Below are 26,742 nucleotides of genomic sequence, written 5' to 3'. Positions count from 1 at the left end.
ATGGGTGCAGGACCCACAGAGGAGGCTGCGATGGGTGCAGGACCCACAGCCCTCCCTGCTGACAGCCTTTCATCTTGCTTTTATTTCGCGATCGCAAAGGCCTTTGGGCGAACAAATCCTGCTGCCCGCACAGCGGCCCCGGCTGTCCCCTCGCACCTCCCCAGGCCTCTCGCTCTTCCCCCCACCCCTGACATCTGCCCAACCCGCCCCCAAAATTTCATCAAACTGCTGGAAATTATGCACGCACAGCACGTTTTTGCTCAGTGACCCCTTGTTCTCGCTCCCTCCAGGGGTGGTGGTGTGTCAACTGTTTTTTGGGGTTTTTTTTTGTTTGCTTTTTTTTTCTTTTTTTTTTTTGTTTTGTTTTGTTTTGTTTTTTGTTGTAGTTTTGTTTTGGTTTTTTGTTTGTTTTGTTTTTTTTTTTTTTTTTCCCCTGACGTTTAATTAGAAAAAAAATCCCTTATGGGAATTCCCGAGAACTGGAAACCCACCCAGCGTCTCCTTGCCAAAGCCTTATCTAGAATTCAAAAAACATCAGGAGGAGCCAAAGGTCTCCCATGTCCTAAAATCCTCCCCCCTCCGAGAGACCCCGGCAGGACTGTGGATCCGTGCTGCTTTGACAGGCAGAAAATTGGCAGATTCCACTGCATTTACATTGCTTTTTTTTTTTTTTTTTTCTCGTGGTGGAGGGAGCCAGGAGGGCTGAGTGTTAAAAAGAGGGGTAGGATGAGACAGAAACCCCATTTCTCGGTGGCCGAGCTCGTGTCGGTGCCTCTTCTCTCCTCGTCTCGCTTTTCCCTCGGGAAATCAGGACGCGGCCAGATCCCGAGGTAAGAGATTTTATTTCCACTGCAAGCGTCCATCACTCCCTTAAACCCTCTCTCTTTAAATCACTGAAATCGCACGAATTCCAGCAGCTGCCCTCTCTCTCCAAAGGGCTTCAACCTGCACAAATTGAGCGGAAACACTCCCCAAAAAGCACCCGGTGCCGTTGGGCTGCTCTGGAGCTGGAGTTTGTTTTGCAAAATACGCCCATGGGTGCTGATCAGATCACCCCATTCCCATTGGGCATTCTCCATCCTGCCTCAGTTTCTCTTTTCCCAGCCAGGAAAACACCCAGGTGTTAGGTTTGGGGGTTTTTTAATGTTGTTTTGTTTTTCACCAAAACTCCTCCAATTTATACCCAGCCTTGCTCCGGTGGGTGATTCTCATAAGCAGGACCCCTGGGCTCAGTCCTTAGGGTGGTGCAAAAAGGGATGACTAAAGGGTTAAAATACACTCAGGAAACCTGTTTTTTCTCAACTCTCGGTCAGTAAGAAAAATAAAAGCTTGCCTAGTCATGCAATTATTTTTAAAAAAACGGGCAAAATAATCCATATCCACCACGCAATGGGGAAAAAAAAACGGCAGGGAAAGAGGATGGCTGGTATTTTAAAGGGAAACTTTTCACCTCCAGAGCATCCATTTGTTTCGTTTTTTAATTTTTGCAGGTTTTTTTATGATTTTGGTGGGATGAAGCCCTTCTTCACTTCCCTACTCCTGATGTTAGGTAGGTTAAAAAAAAAAAAAACAACAAAACAAAAAAAAAACAACAAAAACCAAACAATTATCTTCTGAGAATGCTGCTGGATGAAAATGTCCTGGGTGATGGTTGCTCCCAGGTTAATATTTCCCCTCCCCGTCTCTTCCCCAGGAGCTGTGATGAATGTCCAACCAGCGCAAGAAGAAGGTGGGTATTTGGGCGTGTGGTGTGTGTGTGTTGTGTTAATAGACGGTATTTCCACCCAAAACGGGGTTGTTCCTGCTTTAGTTTGGGAAGTGGGAAGGCAGCAGAGCTTCCTCCCAGCTACATTTTGGGGTATGCGGAAACCAGATGTTCTATTTTTGCCCTGTTTGCTCCCAAATCTGCGTGTCCCCCCCCATGATTCCCGTGGGGCAGTTCCCTTCAGCCCCAGTTTCACCCCAAGCTGCTGGAACGCCCACGAGAAAGCAACTCCATTTTCGGGAAGCTGGAGCACAGGTCCCATTTAACCTCGGGAATCCCAAATCTGGCGGGCTTCACCCCAAAACGCATGAAGTTGGGAGGGGCTGGGAGGGGGGGGTTCCCCAATACCTCAGCCTCTTCCTTCCTGCAGGATCCTTGCTCTACCCCTATGGTCCGGACCAGGGCGACCATAAGAACCCCAAACTCGATGATGGGACTTCGAAGAAGGTCTCCCTCACTGTGCCCTTCACCTTCTACAGCAAAGAGTACCAAAGCCTTTACGTACGTGAGCCAAAATTCGACGTCGCCCTTGCGTGTCTCTCCATTTTTCCAATTTCCCACCTTTTTTTCTTGGCTCCCTTTCCCAGTCCATTTTGGCACTTGCCCCCCCAACAAAATCTACCTGTCCATGGGATTGACCTGGTCACCTTAATATGAGGGTTTTTTGGGGGGGGGCATCCAAGCATCCTCGTGTGGTTGGTAGGTCTTGGGAGGAGATCTACACCCTTCTGGAGCAGTGGGTGGGAGGTCTGTGGCCAAATTTAGGGTGTTATATCCCACCACCCCCCTCATTTTGATGGAGCTGTAGATGCAACTGTGACCTAAACATCTCCAATATGGTCGTAGAGACGCAGAAGTTGGTGGTAAGACCCCATCTAGGTCTCGTGTCCGTCTCCAGGCTACCACAGCCGAGTCAAGGCGTTGAAAACCAACCTAAGTTGCCACCACCACCACCTTGGCATTGACCTGGCATCTTTTGTAGGTGAACAACAACGGTGTGATTTCCTTCGACACCCCAGTCCGCCAATACACCCCCGACCCCTTCCCCCTGGCTGATGGACGCTCCTTCGTGGCCCCGTACTGGGGGGACGTGAACAATGTTCTGGGAGGGGACGTCTTCTACCGAGAGACCACCGACCCGATGCTGCTGGCACGCATCACCAAAAGCATCAACAAATATTTCCCCGATATTCCCTACACGGCCACATGGGCTTTCGTGGCCACCTGGGACCACGTGGCCTACTACGGCTCTACCTCCAATAAGGTAAGGTCCACAGCCATGACTTGGAGGCCAGATAAGGTCACACACGTGAAAACTGATTTATCCCACCCTGACTCGGTGCAGAGACGAGCCCGTGGCCACAGGCAAATGTGTTTTGGAGAGCAAAGCAAATCACGGGGCCTCAAATCCATCATCACCTGTTGGACCCACAACCCTTTTGTTGGCTTTACGTTCCCTTCGTTGACCTTTGCAACCCACTCATTGGCTTTTGCAACCTATCTGCTGCTCTCATGACCCGTTTGTTGGCCTGACGCTCTATTGGATGGCCTTCGTGACCTCCTCCTTGGCCTTCACATTCCATTCTCGGCCTTCACGACTCATTCGTTGGCCTTCACGACCCATCTATTGGTCTTTGCCACCCATTCATGCGCCGTCATGACATTTGAGGTGAGCATCCCCCCTGCCAGCCCTGGATGGGTTCGCAAAACCCCATAGAGCTCCTCAACTATCCCTAGGTGCTGACACGAAGGTGCCACATCCAAACCTTTACTCCCTGATTAATTTTATTGGTATTTTTTTACTGTGTGGAAATCCAGCTTGTCTACTACACTCTTCCTCTGGCCACCTCGTGCAGAGAAAGAGGTTGTGGTAGAGCACCAAAAGGGCTCATCTGAAGGTAGACACCAAAAGACCAGTTTGGATGGGCCATGTGTCACCAAGATGGCTTCCTTGCACAGCTCTGGGGGAGGAATCTGCACCCGCGTGCAGCCCTGAGGGCTAAATCCCACCCCTACCTGCTCATCCCACCCCTGACGGTATCATCTCCCCCTTCCTTTTTTCAGGGCAACACCTTCCAAGCCATCCTGACCACCAACACCAAGACGTCCTTCATCATCCTCAACTATTGGGATATCCAGTGGACTACGGGGACGGCGAGCGACGGTGACCCCGAAACAGGTCTCGGAGGCACCCCAGCCCATGTACGTCGTGGGGCTGAAGGAAAAACCTGAGGGAAATGGGAGGAAGGGAGGGGAGAAATTGCCCAGCAATATTTTTTGAGGGGAAAACCCAAGATTTGCCGAAGGTAGGACTTTGGCCCACAACGTTTTGGGGGGAAAACAACACTGAAGGTAGGACTTGGGCCCATGATATTTTTTGTAGAAGGTGATACCAAAGATAGGTTGGCCCATGAGATTTTTGGGGGGACAATACCCGGTTCATCCAAGACTGGAAGTTGGCTTGAACCATTGTGGGGAGACAACAGCGCCAATGGTAGGATGGTGGCCCGCAACATTTTTTGGGGGAAAACACCAGGTTCACTCACGGTAGGAAGTTGTCCCATCCCATCTTCCGGGAACAACGATGATGAAGTTTGGAGGTCGACCCACAATGGTTTTTGGGGGGAAAACACCACATTTGCTCATGGTAGAAGGTCGTCCCGTAACATCTGCTGGGGATAACAATGATGAAGGTTGTGGACAGGCCCATAACATTTCTGGGGAGGACAATGCCAGGTTGACTGAGGACCGGAGGTTGGCCCGTAACGTTTTTCTGGAGACACCCCCACCACCGGGAGGAGGTTGCCCCACACCCTGGGTGAGGTTAACCCTCCAAATCCTCCATTTTGGCCCCATTTTCAGGCCGGCTTCAACAGCGGAGATGACACCAACTTCTACAACATCCCCGGGTCCCAGACCGAAGCCATCATCAACATCACCATGACCTCCAACGTCAACGTCCCGGGGCGTTGGGTCTTCCAGGTGGATGACTTCAAGGTGACGGGGGTCCCCACTGAGGTGCCCAAGGCCGCCAACGACTGCTGGTTGTAAGTTGAGTTTTGGGGGTGAAAAACCTAGAGGAAAAAAAGGGAGAATTGAGAATTGCTTGGAAAAATGTTTCCTTCTCTTGAGTCCTTGGTTTCTTCTGGCAGATAAATCAGGGTGCCTGGAGCAGAAGAACCAACCCCGTCCCCGTTGTCCCCATCCCAGTTGTCCCCGTCCCGGTTGCCCCGTCACACACGTAGGTCAAGGTCACCCAGCGGGATGTGCCAACCTCCACCAGACCAATAAAACCGCAGCTGAGACATCGTGCTCCCGCGTCTTCTTCATTTCTCACACGTTTTAGACAAGATGTGCCAGAATTCATCACTTTTTGGCCTCTTTGTGCATTAAATTATGGCTTTTCGCACTCTACGTGCAAAAATTTATAATTTTTTTGCCCTCTGCATACACAAATATAGGAGCTTTTTGTGTCTGTACATAAATTTGTGTTTTATCGCCATCAGTGCACATGAATTTACATTTTTTTTTATACACTATGCATGCATTTATGACTTTCTGCCTTCTGTGAGAATAAATGCATGATTTTTTTTGCTTGTGTCTTCATAAATTTGTGGGTTTTTGCTCTCTATGGCCACGAATGTATGATTTTTTATGCCCCTCTGCATGCATGTATGATTTTTTTCATGCCTGTGTGCATGAATTTATGATTTATTGCTGTCTGTGGAGGCATTTATTATTTTTTTCACTCATATTTATGATTTCTTTGCCCTTCTGTGTGTGTGAGCTTTAGATTTTTTCACTCTAGGTGTACAAATTTAAGATTTTTTTGCATCCTGCATGCACAAACTTATGATTTTTTACTTTCTTTGTCCAAATTTATTATTTTTTGCCCTCTGTGTGCACAAATTTATTTTTGTGTGTGTGTGCATGAATTTGACTTTGTTGCATTCTACGTGCAAACATTTATGATTTTTCACTCTGTATGATTTTGATTTTCTTTGCACTATGTGCACAAAGTTATAATTTTTACCTTCTGTGTGCATAAATTTATCTTTTTTTTTTGCCCTCTACAAGCACAAATTTATGATTTTTTGCACACTGTGCACAAATTAATGATTTCTTGTACTCTCTGTCATGCAACTTTTTTTTTTTTTTTTTCCCTCCTTTTTTGCCGAAAATGCCAAAAAAATATTTCCAAATGCTCTGGGCTCATTTTATCTGTAATAATCCTGGATTTTCCCTGTTTATGGGCATTTTCCTGCAGGGATGTGAGGTCAGGATTGTACCAAGAGCCCAAGTGACTAATTTTGGCGAAAAATCCAACTTTGACGGGAAAAAAATCACCTAAAAAACCACAAATTGAGATTTTTTTTTTTTTCCTTAAAGAGGAATTTTATTCCCTAAAGAGAAAGTGGTTTTGCGCATGGAAATGAGCACAAACACGCAACACGCAACACACCGGTGGGCACAGCATGCAACACGTGAATGACACACGTGCTCATGACTCGGCACGGGCAGAACACGCCAGCGTGCACAGCACAACCCGTGTGCACAGGACACGCTCGTGTGCACAACGCGCCGCGGTGCAGCACAACACAACACACAGCGAGTGCGCACACATGTACACAGCACACACGTGCAACAGGACGTGTGTGCGACACAGCAGTCGACACACAGGAGGTGTGCACACGTGCACGACACACAAACACCGGTGCAACACTGCCCCTAGGCGTGCCCAGCACACATTTGCACGTCTCACAACGTGTGTGCAACACGACAGGGGCAGCCAACAGACTAGGTGTGCACACACGTGCACAACACACAACACACGCGTGCAACGCCACACGTGTGCAACACAAGCCAGCCATCAGGCCAGGAGCGCACACACGCGGGTGACACGCAACTCGTGCGTGCAGTGCAACGCTCAACACGCAGAAGGTGTGTGCAACACGTGTGCGCACAACACGACACATGCGTGCAACGGGACACCACGCTCAACACACACCAGGTGCACACAACACGCCAATGCACAACACGCCTACACACAACACCCCCCACCCCGAGGTGTGCGTGCAGACACACAACACGCTTGCACACAACGCAACGCACGCACGGCGTGCGCACTGGACACAGAACACGCGTGGTGCTGCACAAAACCACCACAGCCACAACACTCCACACCCACAACACACCACTCGCACGCAACAGACAACAAATGCCCCGTAATGCACACATGACCCACAGCACATGTAACACACCCCTCCACACACACACGCAACATATGGAACATGACACACAACTTGAAACAAAAACCCCCAAAACCATCGCACCCGCAACACGCTCTGAGACGTCACAACGCCCACGCACAGAACACACAACATACAACTTGGCACAAACACCCCCAAAAACATTGGACCCACAACACACACATGCACAACACACACACGACACGCAACTTTGCACACACACCCCCCAAAATGTGGCCCCCACAACATGCTGCAACACAACACGACACAACACACACAACTTGGCACAAACACCCCCAAAAACATTGGACCCACAACACACACGTGACACGCAACTTTGCACAGAGCCCCCCAAAATGTCGCCCCCACAACATGCTCCGACACAACACGACACACACAACTTGGCACAAACACGCCCAAAAACATCGCACCCGCAACACACTCTGACACGTCACAACGCACATGCACAGAACACACAACATACAACTTGGCATGAACACCCCCAAAAACATTGGACCCACAACACACATGCGCACAACACACACGTGACACGCAACTTTGCCCACAGCCCCCCAAATTGTTGCCCCCACAACATGCTCTGACACGACACGACACGACACACACAACTTAGCACAAACGCCCCAAAAGTGTTGCACCCGCAACACGCTCTGACACATCTCAACACGCACAACCCCCCACGACACGCTCTGACACGTCACAACGCACACCGCACAGAACACACAACACACAACTTGGCACAAACAACCCCAGAATCACGGGACCCACAACACGCATGCACACAGCGCGCACAACTTTGCACACGGGCTTCAAAATATTGTACCCACCACACGCTCCGACATGACACAACACACAACTTGGCACAAACGCCCCCCCAAAAACACCCCCTGCAACATGCTCTGACATGACAGCCCACACGCGACATGCACTGACACCCTGTCACGCACAGAACACGCACATGGAGTGCACGACACACAATTTAGCACAAACACCCCCAAAAATAATGGACTCGCAACACACACCCACACAACACGTGACACACAACATTGCCCACAACCCCCCCAAAATGTCACCCCCACAACACGACATGACCCACACAACTTGGCACAAACACCCCCAAAAACATCGCACCCGCAACACGCTCTGACATGACACACGCTCCCCGCCCAACTTCCCCCCCCCCCCCCCCCCCCCCCACTTTGGCCCTATTCGTTGTCCCCCAAAACTGTGTTTTTTTCAAAAAAAAACCCCACTGCCTCACCCCACTCCCATTTTTCCAATTTTTAAAATTTTTTTTGCCCATTAATGCACCCCATTTCTGTAAAAAAAGAGTCCCACCCATTTCATACCCCTCGCCCCCACTTGTAATTCTGGCGTAATTCCAACCTTCCCAGAAAAAAAAAAAAAAAAATCCTTATTTAGCAATCCAGACTTTTTTTTTTTTTTTTTTTTTTTTTTTTTTTGCCATTTGCATCAACCCCCAGCTGGCCTGGCTTTAATCAAAACAATGTTTCCCTCCCTGTTTTCACCTTTTTTTCTTGCCAAAAATGATGTCAAAGCTCTGGGTGGGTCGGTCCCCTGGGGCCGTCTGTATTTGTCATTTTTTTCCCCCTCTTTTCGGCAAAATATAATAAAGGGAGGAGCAGGAGCCAGCTGCCCCAGGGTCGCTCTCGGTATTTCCATCAAGGATTTGAAGGACAAAAAGGAACTTTTTGGGGCCGGATAAAAATCAGAGGCAGGTAAGGTTAAATATATATACACATAAATATATTTTTTCACAGAAAAGAGCCAAAAATATGAAAGTTACATCTGGAAGTTCCTCAGATCCCCCCAACCCCTGGTTTTGTTCCTGGTAGCAGCTGAATTTGACTGTTTCTGAGGGGATTTGGGGGGAAAAAAAAGAGGGAAAAAGAGGGAGAAGGGAGGAGGAAAGAGAAAAAGGGAGAAGGGGAAAAGGAGGGATAGGAGAAAAAAGAGGGGATTTGGGGGTAAAAAGGGAAAAAGGAAAGAGGGAGAAAAAAGGGAGAAAACGGTAAAAGGGAGAAAGGGAAAAGGTGAAAAGTAGAGAAAAAGAGGGGATTTGGGGGTAAAAAGGAAAAAAGGAAAAAGGGGGAGGAAAGGGAGAAAAGGGAAAAAAGGGGAAAAGGAGAGAAAAAAAGGGGATTTGGAGGTAAAAAGGGAAAAGGGGAAATGGATCAAGATAAACAAGGGAAATAGGGAAGAAAAGAAATAAGGGGGAAAAGGGAAAATGGAAAAAATGGGGGAAGGAGAAAAAAGGAAAAGAGAAAAAAGGATAAAAAGAAAAAAAGAGGAAAAGGGGGGAAAAAGGAGGGGGAAATGGGGAAAAAAGGAAAAAAGGAGGAAATGGGAAGAAAGGGGGGAGAAAGGGGAAAAGAGCAAATATGAACTTTCAAATATTGAATTTCGTAAAAATGTGGGGGGACCCAAATGCATCATCCTGGGTCTGTTTCCATGGAGATGTGAAGTGATGGGAGGGGTGGTCCTTTGATGGGGGACAGCAGGTGTATGTGCCAAAAAAAAAAAAATTAGATTTTTTGGGACAGGTGTATGTGCAATAAAAATAGTGACTTTTGGGATGAGTATAAGTGAAAAAAACCCAGATTTTTGGGGTGAGTGTGAGTACAAAACCCAGACTTCTGGGCCGAATGCAATGCAATACTTATTTTGTGGACAAAAGCAACTCATATTTTTGAGGATGTATGTGAGTCTGAGTGTAATAAAATGTTGGATTCTGGGATATGTGCAATAAACCTCAGAATTTTGGGCCATGGGCAAACACAAGTGAAGTTTTGAAAAAAAAATGGAGAATTTGATCCTTTTTTTTACCTTCTGCAGCCAAAGCACCATGGACGCCAGCCCGGGCTGGGGAAGAGCTGATGTGCCGCTGAGGGTCTGGACCATCGTGTTATGGGGTGAGTTCAAACAGCATGGAGAAATCCATCATAAAACCTGTAAAATTCCCCCCAAAAATGTGAATCGCCTCAAAATAAGATTTTTCCAGTCCAAAAAGCCACATTTCGCACCCCCCCTCCCGTGCAATGATTGAGAAGAGACAAAATTCCACCCCCCCCCATGATGTGTAGAGGGGAAACCAAGAGGCAAAGACCCCATCCAAGCCTTGTTTTGGGGGAGATTGATTGAAAATAGGGCAATTTTCTCCCTGTTTGCAACCCAGCACCTGCCGTGCTCCTTCAACGTAATCTCTGAGCGTGGTTGTCCATGTTCCCACCCCTGTGGCCTTTTGGAGGTGAGCGGGGACGCCTTAAAAATCCCAATTTCTCCCTTTGAATTACCCCACCTGCCATGAAACCCGTCTAAAAAGCTCACCTCTTGCCCAGGGAATTAATTGTTATTTCTTCAAATGTCTATTCAAATTGATTGCCCTCTTAATTGATATTCCTTCCAAACGTCTTCAATATTTGTTCAAATCAACAGACCTTATTTCTCCAACTTAATAACCCATCAAATCAATAGTCTGTCAAATCAGAAGTTCATCAAATCAATATTAATTCAAATTATTATTCCTCCAAAATAAATAATATCCCAGAAAATCTCTGTTCCTTATCCACCAAGATTAAATCAGGTGCCACCTCAAGCCCGACTTGAGTCTTGGTCCCCATCTAGAATTGCCAAATCCGACCTTACGGATGATGAAGGCACTGACAGCAATTTCTCCTCTTCTTCGGGCTTTTCTAGGCCTTTTTTACTTGATCAACGTCGCTGCGTCGGCTCCACAGCACCTGGGGGAAGACTTTGTGGTGACCTTCATGCAAAACGGTTTGCAGCAGACCCTCAACAGCGACTTCAAGCTGCTCATCACAGGTTATTCGCCCTTCACGTCCGTAACCATCTCCATGAAGAAGCCAGGCTTGAGGATGACGGTGCAGGCGACCACGGGCCAAACCATCCTGGTGAAGATCCCGCCCCAAGCGGAGATGGTGGGAAGTAAAACCTTCGACAACACCGTGGTGGTGAGGGCCAACAACGCCATCTCCTTGGTGATGGTCAACGAGAAACCCACCTCGGTTGACTCAGCCGTGGTATACCCAGTGCACAGCTGGGGCACGGAATACCACGTTGTGACACCCAACGTGGGCACTGACCGCTACGGTGAGTTCGTGGTGGCCGCCTGGGATGAGCCCACCATGGTTGATGTGCACCTCAAAGCCACGGTGACCTACCAAGGCCGGTCTTACCCCCGGGGCTCGGTGCTCCCCATCAGACTGGAGCCCTTCCAAGCAGCCCAGCTCCAAAGCCCGTCTGACATGTCTGGCACAAAGATCGTGGCGCAGAAACCCGTCGCCGTCTTCACTGGCCACACTTGCTTGGCCAGATTCGCCCACTGTGACCATTTGGTGGAGCAGCTCCAGCCCGTTTCCAGCTGGGGCACCACCTTCATCGTGCCGCCATTGCCTTTCGAGACTCAGTCTGATATCATCTACGTCTCCACCTCCCAGCCAACGCGCGTGGAGTCTCAACACGGGGTCACCAAGACTGTTCGGGAGCTACGGCCCAGCCGGTCAACGCTCTACGGCCTCCAAGCCTTAAATACCTTGTACCTTTCTGCCAATGCTGGCATCCAGGTCATTTTTTTTGCCGACGGGGGTCATAAAGATGCCATCTCTTACGACCCATTTTTTATGACCGTCCCAGATGTCTCCAGCTACTGTGACTCCTACAAGATCTTTGCCCTCGACGGCTACGATAATTACGCCCTGCTGATAGCCAAGACCTCGGAGACGTCTGGAATGACGCTCAACAAAACGCCGCTGAGAAATGTCGCGTGGAAGCCCATCCCGGGCACCGATTACTCGTGGGCCGGGCAGAATTTGGGCAGTCAATTCGCCGTCCATACGGTGGAGCACAAGACGTCCCCCTTTGGCTTGCTCAGCGTGGGGATCCGGGAGCAAAAAGCCTACGGGTCAGCGGCGGTTTGTGACAGCGGTGAGTGTCCTGGGGCCACCTCCAGGGCCCTTCACCCCCTTTTTCCCACGCTCCTGCCCCCTCTCAAAAAGCCTGGCTGCAATGCAAGGCAAACCCACATATTTTTAGGAGTTAAAATTCACTCCTCCGAGTCAGGCATTGATAACATCCCCTTTCCATCCCTGTAGTTGAGAAACGCTGAGCTCGCGCCTAGAAAAGTGGCTAAAATTAGCTGATTTGAGCTGAAACCCAGCTTTTCTCTTGTAGCACAAGAATAGATCAGTCTAAAAGGGCGTAATTAATCCAACATGGCTTTGGCTCATTTTAGGAGAGGATATTTCTTCTATAAATATATAATCTCTAAATAACCTATAAATAAATAATCCATTATTACATCAATGAAAGGAGCCTCAAGCGATCAACCCAGATGTTCAAGTCCAAGCTTAAGGCAGCTAAACCTACTTCGGATACATTTTTATCTATACATTTTTATTTAGAAATTATTTATAGATGTATCATATAATTATATAAAATCATATATATGACATATAAATATAAATATAGAATATTTATTTATAAATATTTATCTGTAGATAATAAATCATCTGTAATTAAACAATCAATAAAGGGATCCTCAAATGATCAACTCAGATACTCGAGACTAAGCCTAAAGTTGCTAAACCTACCTGGGTTAAATTTTTATCTGCAAGTAATCTATCAATAAATCATCTGTAATTAAGTAATCAATGAAAGGAGCCTCGACTGATCAATGTAGAAGTTCAAGTCAAAGTTTAGGGTGGCTAAAGCTACCAGGAATAACTTTTTATCTATAAATAATCTATAAACAAATCATCTATAATTAATCACTGAAAGGAGCCTCAGGTGATCAACTCAGATGTTCAAGTCTAAGTCCAAGGTGGCTAAACCCACCTGGGCTAATTTTTTATCTATAAGTAATCTATAAATGAATAATCTGTAATTAAGCAATCAATGAAAGGAGCCTCAAGCGATCAATGCAGAAGTTCAAGCCTAAACTTAAGGTGGCTAAACCTACCAGGGGTAATTTTTTATCTATAAATAATGTATAAGTATTTTATAAATAAGTCATCTGTAATTCAGCAGTTAATGAAGGGAGCCTCAAGCAATCAACACAGAAGATCAAGTCTAAGCTTGAGGTGGATAAACCTACCTGGGATATAATCCCTGCTTTAATTTAGTAGACAACTGCAGGCGCTGGCTGACAGCCTGCGGTGACAGTGCTACTTGCGCTGTCCCCGCGGCCCCACCTGGCCCCCGCAAATAATCGCCTGCGATTCCTTCCAGATCCCTGCCGGCTCGTGCAATGCCGCGCGAAGGAGACGTGCAAGGTGGAGAAGGGGGAGGCCGCCTGCGTGCACGACTACATGGGCACCTGCATGGGGTCGCCGTCCCTGCAGTACCACACCTTCGACGGGATGACGGTGGACATCCGGGGCGGCTGCACCTACACTGTTGCCAAATATTGCGGCAACGATCCCACCCTGGCGCCTTTCGTCGTGGAGGAGAAGAAGAGCGGAGGCCTCTCTCAGGAATGGTTGACCAACATCTACGTGTACGCCCACAACATCTCCATCCACAAAGGCGAGGGAGGCAAAATCCAGGTGGGTTTTTTTTCCAGGCTGTGGCAGTGTGGGAGCCTTTCGTGCCAAGTGGAAGAGGATAAAACTTGTGTGCGTGGGGAGGCTGAAATTGAAAAATTAGGAGAACCACAATAACTGTGGAGTATTGGGAAATTTTGCATTAGAAATCAAGAGACGGTGAAGAAAAGCGTGCTTTGTACCTGACTCAGAGTGTCTTCAATTAAACCATGCTCACTTTTTGGTCAGAATCAAGAAAAAAAAAACAATTTGAAGGATGCGACTCTACCGTGAGGGTGGCTTTATCCGTTGGGCCCACCAACCATGGAGATCCACCACAAAAAGGGAGTCTAGACAAGCTTTTCCAAGGTTAGATGAAGTTCCTCCCAGATGTACAGCTCAGTGGTCTTAACGTAAATGAGATGTTAAGCTCAGAAGTTGAGGGAGATGGTTCTCCCATGACACATTTGGGTTTTGGTCTTTTCCCGATACAGTGGATCTAGAGGACGTGGGCTCAAATTGCTGGTTAATGCTGATAATTTCTTCTTCCTGAAAGAAATTTCTCTTTCTGGTTGTATCTACATGCTTTTTGGGGGTTGTGAACTCTTAGCAAAGTGATCATCGGCTGAGATGTAATTCTTCTTCTTCTCCTTTCCACCCCCCCCCCTCCCCCCCTCTCCCCCCCAAGGTCAACAACAAACTCACCAGCCTCCCAGCAACCCTGGAAGCAGGGAAGATCCAGATATCCCAAAACGAGGGTCGGACCATCCTGCAAACGGATTTTGGGCTGCAGGTGACCTACGATGAAGACTGGGCCATAATGGTGGCCGTGCCCAGCAGCTATTTTGGGGCCACCTGTGGACTCTGCGGCAACTTCAACGAGGACACCGAGGACGAGACGACACTTTCTGATGGCTCTCAGGCTGCCAGTGTGGAGGATTGGGCTGAGAGCTGGCGGGATCCCTCCTGCCAGGACGATTGCAGAGACCAGGAGACACTGCAGGACACAGCAGGCTGTGGTGAGCTCAGATGGGGGGGTCCCCAAGCATTTTGGGGGAGAAAGAAGGCGATCCACAGGGGGATCTGCTCACAGGTTGCTGCCCAGCCCACCAAGCTGATGCTTGTAGGCATCAACGTAACCAAAAACTCCAGCACTAGGGAAGGATTGTGTTGCTCTTTTCCTGCCAAACCACCCCAAAATGTACCTTATGTCACTTTGGATGTCCATAGCTCATAGAATTATGTTGAGGTTTTCCTGAGGGCCATCCCCACAGGGCGTCTCAGGAACTCCAAATCACTTGTAGGTGTCAACTGATCCAACGTAGGAGCCCCTCTAAGGAAAGTGCTTGGCTCACACATTGCGTTGCCCTTTTTTTTTTTTTGAGATCCTCTCCACAAATATTATCCCCGCAGCTCAGAGATGCCCCAAAAACAGCCACTTCGAGGCCTGTGGGACGGCGTGCCCTGCCACCTGCACCGAGCCCAAAGCCCCCGCGTCCTGCGGCGAGCCATGCACGGCGAGCTGCCAGTGCAACGAGGGCTTCGTCCTCCACAACGACTCTTGTGTCCCGGTGGAGACCTGCAGTTGCTTCCACAACGGTCGCTCCTACAAGGTCCGGGAGGAGTTTTGGGAGGACGGGAGCTGCCAGAGCCGGTGCCGATGCGAGGCGGGGGGCAAGGTGGCTTGCAGGAAGGCTGGGTGCAAAGCCCATGAGAAATGCGTCACGGTCAGCGGCGTCCCCAGCTGCCAGGCGACCAAGTATTTTACCTGTATCGGGACGGGCGATCCTCACTACACCACCTTCGACGGGTTGAAGTATGACTTCCAAGGGACCTGCATCTACCAGTTCGCAGCCCTCTGCACCCAGGACCCCAAACTGGTCCCCTTCACCGTCAAGGTGGAGAACAACAACCGGGGCAGCAAAGCCGTTTCCTTCACCAAAACCGTCACGTTGGAGGTCTACGGCAACGTCATCAGCATGAGCCAGGAGCACCCGCGCAAGGTCAAGGTAGGTGGCTGCCAAGGACCTCACACACCCTGCATCTAAACCGCTTATTTACTATGTTTTCCCCCCAAATCCCACTTTTTTTCCTCACGCAAGCCTCTGTGGAAGCGTTCATTTCTGCCTGCCGTCTCCAGAGGGAGCCCCAAGCAGCTAGTTTGGATTTAAACACCTTATTTTCAAACACTTAAAAAAGCTCATATGAAAAAAATGAAAGAAAACCCCCCTACAGCTTGTTTATGGTGTGGTGGAAACATCCAATTTTTGCTCTGGCAAACTTAGCGAGTGGAAAATATCCATGACTAATAGCAAAAATGCTTCTACATTCAAAAGCATCCACTTTGCTTGACGCCTTCAGCTTCCTTTTTTTGCTCCCATGTGGCTTTCTGAGTTTATATTTCCTTTCTCCCTGACAACTGGAAACTGACTCAATTAATTTGGGAAAGGTTCAATTCCCGCCTTGCTTTAGCCAAAGTGTTGCACAAAAGGGCTAGCTACAACTTTTCCTTTACTTTTCTCTCTGAACAATAATATTTTTCACTTACCGTAGAACCCTATGCCTGGAAATCCCCCTCATGCGAAAGGTTTTTGCAGAAACACCCAAATCTTGAGCAATTTGCATTTCACCATAAAATCTCCTCCATGCAAAGCACTTTGCAAAATGCCTCAAATCTTGAGTGATTTGAATTTGTCCAGAAATCCTCCCTGTGCAAAGGCTTTTGGAGAAACACTCAAATCTCAGGGAATTTGCACTTCCCTGGAAAGCCTCTCTGGGTTTTGTAGAAGCACCCAAATCCCAAGCTATTTGCATTTTATCTGGAAATTATCCTCGTGCAAAGTGTTTGCCAAAACCACCCAAATCTTGAATAATGATTTGAATTTGCCCGAAAATCTTCCCTGTGCAACGGGTTTTGCAAAAAAACCACTCGAATCTCAACCGATTTGCATTTGCACGGAAATCCTACACACCCCCCCCCTGCCACCCCGCCCCGGGTAAAAAAGGTTTTGCAAAGACGTCTCAATCTTCAGTGGGTGGCATGAGTGGTTTGCCACCCAGTGCCACCCAGTGCCACCCCCCCAACACCCTCCCCAGGTCAACGGCGTCTTCGTGGAGCTCCCGTTCACCCAGAAGGGCCAGTTCGAGCTCTACCACAGCGGCGTCCACGGCTTTGCCCGCACCGCCTTCGGCATGCGGGTGAGCTTCGACTGGTACAGCTACGCCCGCGTCATCCTCCCCGACGCCTACGCCGGCGCCGTCTGCGGCCTCTGCGGCAACGCCAACGGCGACGCCGACGACGACTTCGTCACCCGCGACGGCCAACGGGCCGTCGATGAAATCCAGCTGGCCAACAGCTGGAAGGTGGGAGACGTCCCCGGCTGCTCGGCCGGTTGCGTGGGGGATTGCCCAACGTGCAACGAGGAGCAGAAACAGCCCTACCGTGGCGACAGCTATTGCGGGGTGATCGCCAGGAGTGGGGGGCCCTTCCGGGCTTGCCACGGCACCATCGACCCCACGCCCTTCCTCGAGGATTGCGCCTTCGACGCCTGCCACTACAAAGGCCACCGGGACACCCTGTGCAAAGCCATCGCCGCCTACGTGACCGAGTGCCAGAGCCACGGCATCGGCGTGGAGCCGTGGAGGATGCCATCCTTCTGCGGTGAGCGGGGCCCGAAGGGGATTCCCTCCCCCCCCTTTTTCTTGGCCATAAAAATAAGATTTTGAGCCCACCCGCCCGCTCTTGGCTTCGCTTAGAGCCAATGGAAACCCAAAACGCCTCCAAAACTGGGTTTATTTGCCCCATTTCCAACATCTCCTTGCGACACAGCTGCTTGATCCGCTCCCTCCCCAGCCCTGAGGCCAAATGATGAGTTTAGATGCAAATACGGATGTGGGGAAATTCCCTCCAATTAATTTCCAAAGCAAAATTCCTTCCTTCATGCAACGGTACAAAATAAATCTCCATTGTCCTCCAGATTCTTCCCTGATGCAAGGAAGGGAAATGCAAAATCAGTTCCTATCGCTCTCCAGAGCAATATTGACACTCAACCGCTCAAGATTTGCTTGGATTTACACCCTAGGCTTTGAGCTGATGAAATAACAGGATTTATCTGCCCCCTTTCCAACCATTCCTTCTAGAAAAATCATTCTGTTCTTTCCCTCTACAGCCCCGAAGCCGAATGATGAGTTTAGATGCAAATATGAACATGGGAAAATTCCCTCCAACTCATTTCTGAAACAAAATTTGCTCCTCCTTCATGCAACAGAGCAAAATAAATCTGTATTGCCCTCCGCGTTCCTCCTTCATGCAAGGAAGGGAAATGTAGAAGAAAGCCCAATCGCCCTCCACCTATTTCATTAATGCAAGAAAAGGGAATGCAAAATAAATCTGCATCTCTCTCTTAATATTTTATTAATGCAAGGAAGAGGAATGCAAAATAGTTCCCCATTGCTATCTATCTATTTCATTAATGCAAGGAAAGGAAATGTAAAATAAATCCACATTGCTCTCCAAATATTTTATTAATGCGAGGAAGGGGAATGCAAAATAATTCCCCATCGCCCTCCACCTATTTCATTAATGCAAGGAAGGCAAGTGCAAAATAAATCCACATCGCTCTCCAAATATTTTGTTAATACGAGGAAGGGGAATGCAAAATAATTCCCCACTGCTCTCCATTTATTTCATTAATGCAAGGAAAGGAAATGCAAAATAAATCCGCATCGCTCTCCACATATTTTATTAATGCAAGGGAGACGAATGCAAAATAAATCCCCTTTGCCCTCCAGAGCAATATCGATGCTCCTCCACCTGCTTGCGTTTGCCCCCCAACCTTTGCTGCAACGATGGGAATACTCACCCTGACGCTTTCAGCTGCAAACCCGAGTGGGGCTTCATGTTTTCTCCTCCATTTCTTGCAGGCCCCTCCTGCCCCCGTCATTCGCACTACGAGCTCTGCGGGAGCAGCTGCCCGGCCACATGTCGGGGCCAAGCCACCCCCGAGGGCTGCGCGTCGGTGCTGTGCACCGAGGGCTGCTTCTGCGACGAGGGCTTCGTCCTCAGCGGTGACGAGTGTGTGCCGGCCGGCGAGTGCGGCTGCGAGCACCGGGACCGCTACTACAAGAAGGGCGAGGATTTCTACGCCTCGTGCCGGGAGAGATGCCGTTGCAAAGCCAAGGGGGTGGTGGAGTGCGAGGAGGTCTTCTGCGGCGCCCACGAGGAGTGTCGAGTAGAGGACGGGGAGCTGGGGTGTTACCCCGCTGGCTACGGGCGGCTGGTGGTGTCGGGTGACCCGCACTACGTGACGTTCGACGGGCGAGCCTTCGACCTCCCGGGCTCCTGCACCTACGTCTTGGCGCGGGTCTGCAAGCCGGAGCCGCGGCTGACAAACTTCTCGGTGCTGCTGGAGCATGAGGTGGGCGGCCGGGGTAACGTGGCCTTGATGAAGAAGGTGATCATCTCCATCCACAGGCACACAGTCAGCATGGAGAGGGGACGGAAGTGGGAGGCGACGGTAAGTTGGGACAACCCCGCGCCTCGGTGGAGGCAGGCGTGCAAAATCTGTGGGGCGCACGTAAAAATCCCTCGGTGCACACGGGCATGCAAAATCCCCCGCTGCGGTCACCCGGGCAAAATCCCCAGTGTGCACGTGCGGGCAGAATCTCCCCGCTGGTAAGTCAGGACGTCCCCGCCCCTAGGTGCACATGTCTACTCGAGATCCTTTGGGCCACGCATGCATGCAAAACCCCCCGGTGCGTGCACGCAAAAACCCCCGGTGCACATGTGTGTGCAAGACCCTTTGGTGTATGCGTGCATGCAAAACCCCTGGGGTGCACACGTGCGTGCAAACGCCTCCATGTTCCTACGTGCACGTCCCAGGTGGATGGGGAGCGCTACACGCTGCCGCTGGTGACGGAGGACAAGAAGCTACGGATCGGCCAAGAAGGGAACAACATCATCCTCCAAAGCGCCGCCGGCCTCCGGCTCCTCTACAACGTGGCCACCTACCTCCTCATCACCATCCCCGACGCCTACCGGGGCCGCGTCTGCGGACTGGGTGGCAACTACAACGGGGACCCTGGCGACGACTTCCAGCTGCCCGGCGGGTCCCTGGCACGGAGCACCGAGGAATTCGTCACCTCCTGGAAGACGCCGATGGAGGACGGAGCGTGCAGCGACGGCTGCAACGGCGAGGCGTGTCCCGTGTGCGACGCCACTGACACCGCTCCCTACAGTGCCAGCGACTCTTGCGGCCTCATCCGGGACCCAGCGGGACCTTTCGGATCGTGTCACTCCCGGGTGAGCCCGGTGGAGTATTTCAACCACTGCCTCCACGACGTCTGCATTGCGGACGGTGCCCGGGACGTGCTGTGCCACAGCCTCCAAGCCTACGCCGCTGCTTGCCAAGCCGCTGGGGCCGAGATCGGCAGGTGGAGAACGACCGCATTTTGCCGTAAGTGCTCCAGAATATCCCCATGGAGACACTCCAACTCCTATTTTCCTCCAAAGCCACGTTTTTCCCCCAGTGAAACCCTACAATTTTGCAATCATCCTTTTTTTTTTCCCCTGTTGAGGCAAGCTCACCTTCACTTTATCATCACCAAGACAACACACAAATGACCCACGTAATATCATGCAAGGCTGCCTTTCGCTTAACCCCCTCAAAAATCTATCAAATAGCCTAGACATTATTTTTAGACCTCCCCAAAAAGCTCATTTGCGGGCTTCAATCACCTATTTCCCACCAAAACCACCCTGGAAGTAAGAAATTCCAGCATACCACCTCCAAAACATCAATATTTGTGTCAAACGAGTTCGAAATGAGCATCCCTCTGCTTTGCCTCGAGGTGTAGTGACATGCAAGTGCTTTAACTTGGATGTTAAAAGCAGGATTTGGTTGTTTGAACATTGAAGCCATCGGAGATGCCCAAGAACATCGATCAGCCATGGGGGATGCCCCAATGGGCCCAGAAAAAACAGTCATGACTTTTGGGGGGGAGGGGGGAAAATAACAGTATTTCTCCTTTTTTTTTTTCCCCAGCCCTTTCCTGCCCACCCCACAGCCACTACGAGCTTTGCACCCGCACCTGCGATTTCACCTGCGCCAGCCTCTCCGTGCCGGCCCCGTGCAGTTGGACGTGCTTCGAGGGTTGCCAATGCGACGATGGGTACCTCTTCGACGGGGAAGCCTGCGTGTCCCTGGAGCAGTGTGGCTGCATGCACCGGGGACGGTATTTCAAGGTAAGGTTGACCATCAAGGCGTGGCCTTGGCATTTTGGGTGGAAATCAGGTTGAGGAAGGATTGTGGGATGTGTTGTCCCCTCCGGATGATTCAACAGCTTCGGGGATTCAGTCTTTGATGGGGTAGGTTGTCCCATCTCATTGATGCAACTGGTTTGGGGACTCTGTCTTCAGTGAGGTGGGTTGTCCCAACTAGATGATGCAACCGGTTCATGGCCTCAATCTTTGGGTCAACGCAACTAGCTTGGGGACTTAAGCTTCAGCGAGGTAGGTTGTCCCGTCTAGATGATGCAACTAGTATGGGGACTCATTTGGTGAGGTGGATTGTCCCATCTCAGTGATGCAATAGACCTGGGGATTCCATCTTTGATGAGGTTGATTGCCAGTTCAACTGGGTTTGGGACTCAATCTTTGATGAGGTGGGTTGCCACTTCATTTTAAGGACATATATCCAAAATAATGCAATTAATAACAACCTAAAATATATATATTTCTCCTCTGGACCAGGGGAAAAAGAACAATTAATTTGTCGAGTTGCACAAACTCCACCAAATCCATCTCATGCATTTTCTTCCTCCCTCTGGGATTTCTTCCCCGCCTGAAGGTGGGAAATTCCCCCAAATTTTGGAGATGGTGTCCATGTGGATTAACTCCTGAGCTCTTCCTTTCCAGGCGGGTGAGACCGTCATCTCCAGCAACTGCTCCGCAAAATGCAGTTGCCACCTGTCCCAGGGACTCATCTGCGAGGACATACAGTGTCCCCCAGACGAGGTCTGCGCCACGCGGGACGGGGCGCAGCGATGCGTCAAGCGGGAAGGCCGGTGCCGGCTCTCCCCAGGGGCCTCCCTGACCACGTTTGACGGCGCCGGGGGAAAGCTCCTCACCAGCGGCACCTACAAAGTGGTCGCCCTGTGCAATGAGCAGTCACCCAACTGGTTCAAGGTGGTGGTGGAAGTCAGCGAGTGCCGGGAAAACAGCATCCCGGCCGCCGTGGCCGTCTTCGTCTTCTTCCGCGAAGCTTTTATCACTGTGAATAACAACATGGAGGTGTGGGTAAGCTGAGGCAGGGCACGGGCAACCCTTGCAGATGAGCAAGATGAGAAGTTAAGACATGGAGTTTGGGTGGGACTTATCTCCTCTTCCTTCAGGCGCCCTCAGGTGTTCAACCCCAATGACATCTTTGCGCTGCACTGTTTTTATGGGGCAGTCTGAGATTATTTTTTTTTTTTTTTTTTTTTTTTAACCCGTTTCCGGCATTTTGCCTTGCTGCAGGTGAACGGTCTTTTCACCCGCCTTCCAGCTGTGGTGTCCAAAGCCGTTTCCTTGAGCGCGGCGGCGGGGAACATCACCATCTCCCATACGTCGGGGATGGATGTGCTCTTCAGCCCCAGCGGGGAGGTGATGGTGACCGTAGGGCCCACCTTGGTCAACCAGCTCTGCGCTCCCTGTGGCAACTTCAATGGTGACCCCAGTGATGACCTGAAGTTGCCGGACGGCCGAGCTGTGAGGAGCATTGCAGAGGTTGTTGATGCCTGGAAAGCCAGGGATTTTGCGGGATGGTGAGTGACCCCAAAAAGCCCCGCCCCCCCAACCACGGGTTGGTATTTTCTTTAAGCCTGGGCAAGCGAGAGGGTAGGGAACCTCCACGGGGCATCAACGGGTTGGGCTAGGCGGCATCCAGGAAGGACTTCTCCATCTTCTTTGGTTTCATCCACAGCGACTGACACACAAACCCAAGGAAATTATTCGGGTAAGTGACTCTTCTCCTCTTTTGCTGCCACATCTCGCGCTACAAATGCTCCTGCAGCCCTGTGATTGGTTGACCCTCCCTAATTAATTACCTGAATAATTGGGGATTTCCGTTGCGTCAACATGGACCAGCCTTAGAGAGACGGGTACAGAGTAGACACCCAATGCCTTCGCTTCGACGTAGGACATCCTGTGCAAAATGGGTCTCGACCAAAATCACAATGCCCAGGAAAGTTTTCTTTGTAGAAAGAGAAACTGAGCCCAGATCAAGCTGAAAAATAGTTCTTTGGTATATCACAGGATGTCTTCAGCATCGCTGTGCTGCTCAGGGTTGTCCCCACGAGAAGAAGAAAGAGTCAAATATGGGGCAACTCGAATTTAGATAGATTTCCCCATGTATAAAGTGGTCTTGATGAATATAAGATATTTTTGCCCAATATTAAATGATCTTGCTGAACACAGGGCCTTCTTGCAAAACACAGAGTGGTTTTGCTGAATATAGGGCAACTTTGCCGAATGTAGGGTGATCTTGCCTAACACAGAGGAAACTCGCCGAATATAGGGCAAACCAGAAAAATATAGGGCCTTATTACCAAATATAGAGCAATCTTGCTGAACATAAGATGATTGTGCTGAATATAAGGCAATTTTGCTGAATATAAGGAGATTTCGCTGAATAGAAGTTGCTCTTGTGGAATACATAGCGAATTTGACAAATAATGAGCAATCTTGCCCAATATAGAGCCCTTTTGCCAACTATAGAGCCATTTTGCCCAACATACAGCCATCTTACTTAATATAGGGCCATTTTGCCCAATACAGAGCCATTTTTCCCAATATAGAGCCATTTTTTTTCCCAATATAGAGCCATTTTGACCATTATAGAGCCATTTTGCCTAACTACACAGATATTTTTCCCAATATAGAGCCTTTTTTTCCCAATATGGAGCCATTTTTCCCCATATAGAACCATTTTTTCCCAATATAAAGTATTTTTTTTTCCCAATATGGAGCCATTTTGCCCAACTACAGAGCTATTTTACCCAACATAGAGCCATTTTGCCCAATATAGAGACATTTTGCCCAACTACACAGCCATTTTGCCCAATACAGAGACATTTTGTCCAATACAGAGCCATTTCTCCCAATATAGAGCCATTTTTCCCAATATACAGTCACTTTGCCCCATATAGAGCCATTTTTTCCCAATATAGAGCATTTTTTCCCAACATAGGGCCTTTTTGCCCAGCTACAGAGCCATTTTGACCATTATAGAGCCATTTTGCCCAACTACACAGCCATTTTCCCCAATATAGAGCTTTTTTTTTCATAATATAGAGCCATTTTGCCCCATATAGAGCCATTTTTTCCCAATTAGAGTATTTTTTTTCCCAATATGGAGCCATTTTGCCCAACTACAGAGCCATTTTGCACAATACAGAGACATTATGCCCAACTACACTGCCATTTTGCCCAATACAGAGACATTTTGCCCAATATAGAGCCATTTTTCCCAACACAGAACCATTTTACTGGTCATAGAGCAACCCCAAAGCCACCGCCGTGGGGCAATGAAGATCCCCTCAAGGGCCGCCCCATCTCCACCTTCCGCTTGCTTGCCCGTGCACCTTGCCCTTGTGCGCCCACCGGGCTGTCCTCACTCCACTGCCTCCCCCCCCAGCCCCCCCTGCCCCACGCTGCCTGTCCCGCACGGCACCTCTGCACCCCCACCTCACCCCCCAAACATGCCCTAACCCAACCCTTTCACCCCTGCTACCCCTCTGCTGCTGGCTACGAAGACGCTCCGGAGGGAGATCGGACAACGTTGCAACAATGGGGTGGTGGGTGGGGAGGGAATTCCAATTTTTTGGCGACACCCATGCCGTGGACGATGAAGCCGACAACACCGTAAGGCGGCCAGCCAGGCTTGGCAACTTTTTGGGGCGCAAAACTGTGCGCGGGGACAGGATGATCCCCCTCAAAACAGGGTTGCGTTGAGCAAACCTCACCTTTCGGGAAGGGGGAGGATGCAACTTTCCACCATCCCCGCGGGGCTGCGATGACGAGGGTGAGGAAGGGCTGTTGGTTCCTCTTCAAAGGGTGACCCTGACAGCTCGCCCATGTTTCGTCTCTTGCAGCCGCGCCTCCAGCCTCGTGCGGATGGAAGTGGAAGCCCCCGTCTACCCTGTGCAGTAGGCGAAACCGCACGGGGACCGACGATGCGAGAGGACCATTTCCGCGCCCGCCCGCACACCGGTTCACACACTTCTTGTAAATACTCCTGCAGAGGTTTCCACGCCTCCAGAGGCACCAACCTCACGCTGAGTTTCTGCAAGCGCGGAAGGAAAACCAGCGCTGATCTCTGATGGGCATCTGCAGCAGCAGGTCTCGCGGCCTCAAAGACCTTCAAAAAAAAAAAACAAAAAACCACCAAGATAAATGCTTGATCTGGCCTCAAATTGGTGAGAAAAATGGGGTATTTTAATGACCTGATCTATGTCAGGTAGAGCCCGAAGCTGAGATGATCCATCTGCACTGGAATGGCCTGAAGGAAAGCGAGATAAACACCTCGAGCCAAATTAAACATAAATTTGAGATCAACAGTCCCAAATCCCAGCCATTTTTCCCCAGAAATGCACTAGTCCTACTGAATGTTTCCAGTATAATGCTGCCTGCTGTTGGGTAAATCAATAAACCCTTTTTACAAAGTTTTTTTCTTGTGGGTTTATGGGGTCTTCTTTTGTTTTGTTTTGTAAATTCTAGGGTAGGGGGGAAAATAAGATTTGTCTTCCCTGTTCCCACTGTTGGTGGGGAAACACCCCCATGAGGTGCCCACCTATTTCCCATGGTGAAACAACCCACCCGAAGTGTCTTCCTACAGGGAATCAACCCACTCAACGTGTCTTCCCACAGGGAGACAACCCACTTGAAGTGTCTTCCCATGGGGAAAAAAAACGCCCAAAGTGTCTTCCTATGGCGAAACAACCCACTCAACGTGTCTCCTCATGGTGAAAAACCCACTCAAAGTCTCTCCCCATGGGGAAACCATCCAACATGTGTCCCCATGCTGAAACAACCCACTCAAGTTGTCTTCCCCCAGGGAAAAAACCCACCCAACGTGTCTCCCCATGGCGAAACAACCCACCTAACGTGTCTCCCCATGGTGAAACCCACTCAAAGAGTCTTCCCACAGCGAAAATACCCACCCACAGCATCTTCCCACAGGGAAACAACTGACCCAACGTGTCTCTCACGGTCAAACACCCCACCCACCCCCTCTCCCACGGCGAAACACCTCAGTTTTCCGTGGGGAAACATCCCAACATATTCCCCGTGGCGAAACCCCCCAAATTATTCGCAATGTGGGAGCACAGAGGAATTACCGTGGGGGAAAGACCTTGTCAGAGGCGACGCAAACACAACGTCGGCTCTTGTGTTACAGCACATGGGGCGACGGCGGCGCCCTGAGAGAATAAAAGCAAATAGAGAATAATGGACAGGTTGGAGGGGGGGGAATAAAAAAAAAAAAAAAGGAGGATTGGCTGCTTGATAAATAAAATTGCGGGTTTTTTGAAGCCAGAAACTTGCTTGAGTTGGCAGCAGCCACATGCACACGTCTGCATGCACCCACTGTCCCTCTCTCTGGGAGGGATTTTTAATGATCCTTCAATATTCTTGTTTTTGAAACATAAAAAAAAACCAAAACCACATACAGCTGTTTCCCGTGAAGTCCATACAAAATCAATCTATTTCCACCAAAATCTTTCCTTCCATCAAGTCAGCAGGAAAAAAAAAAAAATTCACTCGAGTCAAGAAACCCACAATAATTCTGGGGTTTGTGCAACAGCGACACAATCAGAGCGCGGAGAAGTGTCCTGAAGAGCTTAATGAGACTGAACCCTCAATGTAATTAATTAGAATAAATCCCAGAGCAATTTTAACAAACCCCAAAGCAATTATAAACCCCCTGGAAGTATGTATAAAAACCTCCAAAGTATCTCAAATGAATTATAAAATATTCCAAAGTAGTTAGACGTTTTCTCAAAACATTTATAACAAATCCCAAAGCGATCGTGGAAAAAACCCCAAAATATTTGTGAATTATCCCCAAAGCAATTCGAGCAAGTCCCCAAGCAATTCAAACAAAACCCAAAGCAA

General features: G+C 49.5%; 2 protein-coding genes and 1 long non-coding RNA gene across 3 annotated transcripts in view; 2 read left to right on the top strand and 1 right to left on the bottom strand.

Annotated features, from left to right (window-relative positions):
• The window catches only part of LOC104364465 (IgGFc-binding protein), a 35,337-nt gene extending 30,600 nt beyond the window's left edge, over positions 1 to 4,737 (bottom strand). The window contains exon 1 of the mRNA XM_042797189.1: positions 4,312 to 4,737. Within this exon, the coding sequence (XP_042653123.1) occupies positions 4,312 to 4,621 (310 nt within the window). The 5' untranslated portion in view covers positions 4,622 to 4,737. The remainder of the gene's footprint in view (positions 1 to 4,311) is intronic.
• On the top strand, positions 598 to 1,705 carry LOC122153850. Its single transcript, XR_006165698.1, has 3 exons — positions 598 to 830; positions 1,491 to 1,549; positions 1,694 to 1,705. It is a non-coding gene; the product is annotated as an uncharacterized LOC122153850 (long non-coding RNA).
• A 5,161-nt stretch (positions 4,738 to 9,898) lies between the features above and the next one.
• LOC122153831 (IgGFc-binding protein-like) lies at positions 9,899 to 24,987 on the top strand. The gene is made up of 12 exons (XM_042797188.1): positions 9,899 to 9,965; positions 10,750 to 11,997; positions 13,300 to 13,616; positions 14,281 to 14,611; positions 15,006 to 15,601; positions 16,689 to 17,253; positions 18,516 to 19,108; positions 19,474 to 20,047; positions 20,636 to 20,835; positions 21,508 to 21,888; positions 22,108 to 22,394; positions 24,723 to 24,987. Exons 1-12 carry the CDS (start codon positions 9,899 to 9,901, stop codon positions 24,778 to 24,780), a joined length of 5,217 nt encoding a protein of 1,738 aa, XP_042653122.1. The 3' UTR covers positions 24,781 to 24,987.
• The last annotated feature ends 1,755 nt before the right edge of the window (positions 24,988 to 26,742 follow it).

Source organism: Tyto alba, unplaced genomic scaffold (assembly GCF_018691265.1).
Source record: "Tyto alba isolate M040663 unplaced genomic scaffold, T.alba_DEE_v4.0 Super-Scaffold_24, whole genome shotgun sequence".
Taxonomy (NCBI): Eukaryota; Metazoa; Chordata; class Aves; order Strigiformes; family Tytonidae; genus Tyto; species Tyto alba.
Note: the sequence above shows the minus strand (reverse complement) of the source record. Positions and strands in the feature narration are given on the sequence as shown.

Bases quoted from the DNA above. Each gene is read 5' to 3' on its own strand.
- LOC122153831 (XM_042797188.1), top strand. From the start codon at position 9,899: ATGGACGCCAGCCCGGGCTGGGGAAGAGCTGATGTGCCGCTGAGGGTC. The intron at 17,254-18,515 runs GTGAGCGGGGCC...CATTTCTTGCAG, and splicing joins GAGGATGCCATCCTTCTGCG to GCCCCTCCTGCCCCCGTCAT. The intron at 19,109-19,473 runs GTAAGTTGGGAC...TGCACGTCCCAG, and splicing joins GACGGAAGTGGGAGGCGACG to GTGGATGGGGAGCGCTACAC.